Raw genomic sequence first — 6000 nt, 5'->3', positions numbered from 1 at the left:
GCCTCCTCTGGGCAGCCTTCTTCTTCCCAGAATTCTCTCTGTCCTGAAATCCTGCCTAGCTATTGGCCGTTTGGCTTTTTATTAAACCAATCAGAGTGCCACATATTCACAGTGGACTAAAAGATTATCCCACAGCAAGATAGTCTGTGGCTTTTGTGTGGAGCATTATCGGCCCAAGTGGCATACTCAAACTTTATTTTCCAGTGTATGGGTGCTTTGCCTGCATATATGCCTGTGCACTGTGTGTGTGTGTGTGTGTGTGTGTGTGTGTGTGTGTGTGTGTGTGTGTGTGTGTGTGTGTGTGTGTGATGCCACGGAGGCCAGAAGAGGGTGTCAGATCCCCTGGGACTGGAGTTACAGATGGATAGGAGCTTCTGTGTGTATACTGGGAATTGAACCTGGGTCCTCCGGAAGAGCAGACACGTCTCCTGCTCCCAAGGGACTCAGCCGTGTGCGGGCACCCAGCATTGCAGTGAGTTCATGTGAGTTAACTGTTTCACATGCTTTGAGAGAAGTCTTTCTCTACTGCAACATCATCAGTTCTTGAACTCAATATCCTCTGGTTTCCCAAACTAATCACACTTCATCTAGTGGTTTTATGTCTTGCTTCCATGGTGGGCCCTGCATGTTTAAATGCAAACCATCAGACTCAAACAGCTTCCTGAAGTAGTATATATAATGTAAATATCAAGTCATTAATGCATATTCATCACATGTATGCACAGCTGTCAAACGTTTATAAATGTTTGACTTTCCCACTAGACTTTATTTACAATCGTCTAAAAATTCTTCTCTTTTTTGACTAATTGCAATAATTATAATAAGGAGGACATAATGGGATATGAAAACGTAGATGCCTTCTTGGGAGGTTTTATCTTACACGTACCTTTATTAGCCCCTGTGTTAAACAATATTGAAGTGCAACCTTTATTTTCCTTCCTTCCTTCCTTCCTTCCTTCCTTCCTTCCTTCCTTCCTTCCTTCCACAGAATCTCAATCCATAGCCCAGGCTGTCCTGGAATTCACTGTATAGGCCACGCTAGACTTGAACTCATGACTATCTTCCTGCCTTAACAACACCTGGCTATTTATTTACTTATTTTGAGACAAGGTCTTGCTGTTAGCCCAGGCTGGCCTGGAACTCTGCTCCTTCTGCCCTAGCCTCCTGAGTACTGGGATTATAGTACATGTGCTACCATTCCCAGCTGAAATGTCATGCTATTATAACTGGGAGGCATGAATTTATTATGGCTTACTTTTTCTTGCCATTTTCATGGATAAAATGTTTTACAAGGATGGACTCGTTCAATTTTTATCACAGCACTATGAGGTAAATACTATTGCAGAAACTAAGGCACAGAGAAATGATGTAATTTGCCCCAGATGCACTATTTAGTGGATTTCTGATTCAAACAACCCACATTCCAGAGTTCTATGGCTGTCAGCTTGATGACCAAGATCATAAAGATGGGATGTCACCTGTTCCACTTGGAGACTCACTCTCAATGTGATCACTACACTGTTCCTACAGTTTTTACAAAAACAATTCAGACTTGATAATTTTCATGGACGCCTTCAGAAATAGGTTCAAGTTCAAGGGCAAGAGGTATTTTAGATTCCTTCCGGGGGAATATAAAATATGCTCAGGCTAAGCTGATCTTACTAGGCAAATGTGTTCCAAGACATTGGACTATTTCTAGATGCTGCAAATGTTTATCGGGTCATCTAACTCTTGTATAAAAGCACAAGCAAAATCACCCAGCAATGTTTATGTTCTACTAAATGAATTCAGTGTGTGAAGTTGGAGTTCTGTCCCCGGCTCCCATATGCTCTCCACCCACAAACCACATCTGCACAGATATCAACAGCAAGTCTGAGGTGTACACTCCAGTGTTTACAGAATTCCCCCAAGTCACACGAGTGGGACACTTTCCTAACATCATTGAAGCAGTGTGGCAAAGGTTATCATCATCATCATCATTTTACATGCATGAATGTGCCTTATATGTGTGGGTGGGTGTACTCACATATATAGGCACGTGTAGAGGCTAGAGATGATGTCAGGCTGTCTTGCTTAGTCATGTTTCCACGTTATTTCACTTACCTATTTACTGTGGATGCATTTATTTATTGTGTGTGTGTGTGTGTCTCTGTGTGTGTGTGTGTGTGTGTGTGTGTGTGTGTGTGTGTGTGTATACACATGTGCTATAGTACAGCTTTGGGGTCAGAGGGCAACTTGCAAGTGTTGGTTTTTCTCTTCTGTAATGTGGGTTTCGGGGATCGAGCTCAGGTTGCCAGGCTTGGGAGAAAGTAGCTTCACCCACCGAACCATTTTGCTGGCCCTTACCCTTTTTATTTTATTTTATTTCTTTGAGACAGGGTCTCTCATTGAACCCAGCACTTGCCATTTTGTCTAGACTGGCTTGGTCAATGAGCCCCCAGCATTAGTCTGTCTTCCTCCCTGACCCTGTGGTAGGGATGAGGTTGTAGGTTGCATGCTTATACTCAACTGCATGAGAACTTGTTTTCCAAATTTTTCAACATTACTGAAGTATAACTTATATACTACACTCTTTGAATAAAGACACAATGTTTAACCACAGGGTTTCCTTCTTTTCTTTTTTTCTCTCTAGGATCACATCAAGAATGGGGACTTGGAAGACATTTTGGTTGATCATCTTCCTTGCAACTAGTTTGGGCTTCATTAAATCACAAAAGACTGGTAATATATGGAATTCTTAAACTCCAAATGCTTGCTTTCTGGGGACCTGGTAGTAGTGGCAGTCTTAAAGGGAAATGAAATGGGAGCATCATAATTAATAAAACAAAAGAGATTCCTTGAAGGAGAATTTCCTTGGAATCTGGAAGCACTTGGTGAGGGATTTCTAAAAAATCCCTTGATTCTTAAAAAACCTAAATGGTAAGACAAATAGAATTGCCGTGCTTTTGAATGGATTACCAGGCTCTAAAAAGCCTGTGTTATAGGGCTTTGTAGGAGTTGTGTAGTCTGCTTTGTCTCCATGACAGAGCTGTTCTGATGGTAATTGTCCTCATGAGATGGGGTACTTTTGTCCAATGCTAGTGACACCTCTGCAGTTTTTGGTTAGTCTTTATATGTATAGCGTGTATGTGCATATGGTTATGTTCACATAGTAGACAAACAGGTATGTTCACATGTGTTTTTGGGTGCTTGTGCATACATGTGTGCATGTAGATGCTAGAGGTGTGACTTTTTCTTTTTCTTTTTCTTTTCTTTTTTTTTTTTTTTGGTTTTTAGAGACAGGGTTTCACTGTGGCTTTGGAGGCTGTCCTGGAACTCGCTCTTGTAGACCAGGCTGGTCTCAAACTCACAGAGATCCACCTGCCTCTGCCTCCTAAGTGCTGGGATTAAAGGCGTGCACCACCAATGCCCAGCGAGGTGTGACTTTTTCAATCACTTTCCACCTTATTTTTTTGAGGTAGGGGCTTTCACTGAACCTAGAGTTTGATTTGGATGGCCTGGATGACCAGTGAGCTCTCTAGTTCTGGGATTACAGATGTATGCTGCTGAACCAGCTTCTACATGGGGGCTGAGGATCTGAACTCAGGTCCTCATGATTGCATACACTTTGCCAAGTCATCTCCCTATTAAAATGACCCATTTGGCAGTCATTTTAATAGATTGTATGGACTTTCCAAGATGAAAGTCTTGTCAAGGAAACATTTTTTTTTGAGTGGCCTGAAGCCCCACTGAGACACTATTGAAGCCCCACTGAGACACTATTGAAGCTCCGCCCCATTGAGGTTTAAATACTCAAATGCACAGACTGTCATTTGTTGGTAGACAACCCTAAAGCTCTCTATCTTCCCCTTGGCTCTGTCTTCCTTTCCTGTGAACAGAGAGGTGATAGCAAGTCTTGTCATGTTTCAAATACTTTCTAAAACTACAAAGAACTAGGAGACAGTAGGATGGAAGCATGAGGTACTTCTGTGGCATCATCTCATGATAGAACCAATACTTGCTGGAAAAAAAATAGGCTACAGCTGGGAGTGGTTCTTTCAGCTTGAGAGGCCAGGGAGAACGCCATGGCTGTGTTTGCTCCTGTGAGAGGTGTGTATTAGTCAGTGTTCTCTAAAGGAACAACTGATAGAATGAACACACACACACACACACACACACACACACACACACACACACACACACACACACACTAAAAAGGGGAATGTGGAAGAGTGGCTTACAGGTCGTGGTCTCAGTAGTCCAACAATGCTGTCTCCTGATGGAAAGGCCAAGAATATGGTAGTTGTTCACTCCACAAGACTAGATGTTTCAGCACTCCCAATCTGGTGCTGGAGCCCTGGAGATTCCTAGAGAGCTCCTGGTCTTTGGTCTATTTTGGAATTCTGAAGAAGATTCTACATTCTAAATACCAGGGAGAAATGACTCAGCAACAGGACAGATGAACTTGCCAGTAAGAGTGAGGGCAAGCAGGCAAAAAGCCAAGCCTCCCTTTTCCATATCCTTTTATGTAGGCTGCCACAAGAAGGCATGGCCCAGATATGGGGTGGGTCTTCCCACCTCAAATGATCCAATCAAGAAAGTCCCTTCACAGGCATGCCCAGCTTCTTGGTTTTAGTTGATTCCAGATGTGGTTGGGTTGACAACCAAGATTAGCCATCACAAGGGCAGAAACCAATTAGCCATTTCTGGACTAGTCACCGAATTTTCTCTTCACAATGGATGAGTTCAAGAGCAACAGATTCTGTGTGTTACCTGTATGTCTTTCCTAGAGTTAGACTCCACTTGGCTTTATGGCCAAGGTCAGCCAAACTTCTTCGAGGCGGGTCCCAGGATTCCAGAAGAGAGACAAGGGTTTCACATCCCTGGCGTTTACCACGTTCCCCCAGCCCTTCTCTGTTTGCGCCTGTATTGGGTCTTCCCTTCATACAGCATGGGCTCATAATTTAACTTTTATGGGTTGGATGTTGGAAGATCTGGGCTCTGTCTAGCTCTTTGAAGGAATGTCTATGGGGTGCTATGCTGAGCAGTTTTATGGCAACATGACACAGGCTACAGTCATTTTGGAAGCAAGAACTCAGCTGAGAAAATGTCCCTCCCAGATTGGCCTGTGGGCAAGCCTGTGGTACATTTTCTTCATTGATGGCTAATGTGGGTGGGGCCATTCCACAGTGGTGGTGTCACCCTTGGGTGAATGAGGTATCTTATTTTATACATATATTTCCAATACAGTGGCTACTACCTGCCTGTGACTATTTGAGTAGTCTGTTTTTAGTCTACTGTGACTATTTGAGTATGAAAATGCTATAAGATCTATAAGTCCTGTTTCTCCTTCACACTAGCTATCTTTCAAGAGCTTGATGACCACAAGTGACTAGTGGCTACACTCCACAGGTGACAATGATTTCTCGATCTAAATTCAATTTCTTCCTTTGTTTTCATTATTGTTCAAGGGTTCCATCCCTGGTGCAGCAGGATGGCTCAATGGGTAAAGGCTTTTTGCCCCCTTGTGAGGCAAACCTGATGGCCAGAGTTTGATCCTCTGAACCTGTGTGAAGGTGGAAAGAGAACTGACTCTATGAAGTGGTTGTCCGACCTCCGCATGCTGTGGCACACACACACACACACACACACACACACACACACACACACACACACACACACACACAATATGATGATGATAGCAACAGTCACAGAGTTCCTTTCTTGTAAACGCTACCTTCTCTCTCCCCCTTCCTTTCTTCTTGACACAGAACTGTCAACTGGAGCCATTGTGGCAGCTAGGGAGAGCCAGTAAAAGAAATCTGAGTGTTTCTACTAGTAGGAAGTGGGTTTTCTTATTAAGGATGCAAGAGGTATGGAGAACCTAGGTTTGGGACCTAACTGAAGGGTCAAATGTCTGAGAAGAGGAAGGGAAGGTGGCAGATGAGCAAGCATGGCTGGTAAGCATGGGGCGGGGCAAAGGAAAGCACAGTGTGTCTGGGCTGTCTACCATCAGACATC

At 43.5% G+C, this 6000-nt stretch overlaps 1 protein-coding gene across 1 annotated transcript in view; it reads left to right on the top strand.

Annotated features, from left to right (window-relative positions):
* Positions 1-2645: 2645 nt before the first annotated feature.
* The window catches only part of LOC100770413 (collagen alpha-4(VI) chain), a 94941-nt gene continuing 91586 nt past the window's right edge, over positions 2646-6000 (top strand). The window contains exon 1 of the mRNA XM_035444236.1: positions 2646-2721. Within this exon, the coding sequence (XP_035300127.1) occupies positions 2646-2721 (76 nt within the window). The remainder of the gene's footprint in view (positions 2722-6000) is intronic.

The sequence above is a fragment of the Cricetulus griseus genome, chromosome 4, assembly GCF_003668045.3.
Source record: "Cricetulus griseus strain 17A/GY chromosome 4, alternate assembly CriGri-PICRH-1.0, whole genome shotgun sequence".
Taxonomy (NCBI): Eukaryota; Metazoa; Chordata; class Mammalia; order Rodentia; family Cricetidae; genus Cricetulus; species Cricetulus griseus.
This window is presented reverse-complemented; position numbering and strand designations above follow the sequence as displayed.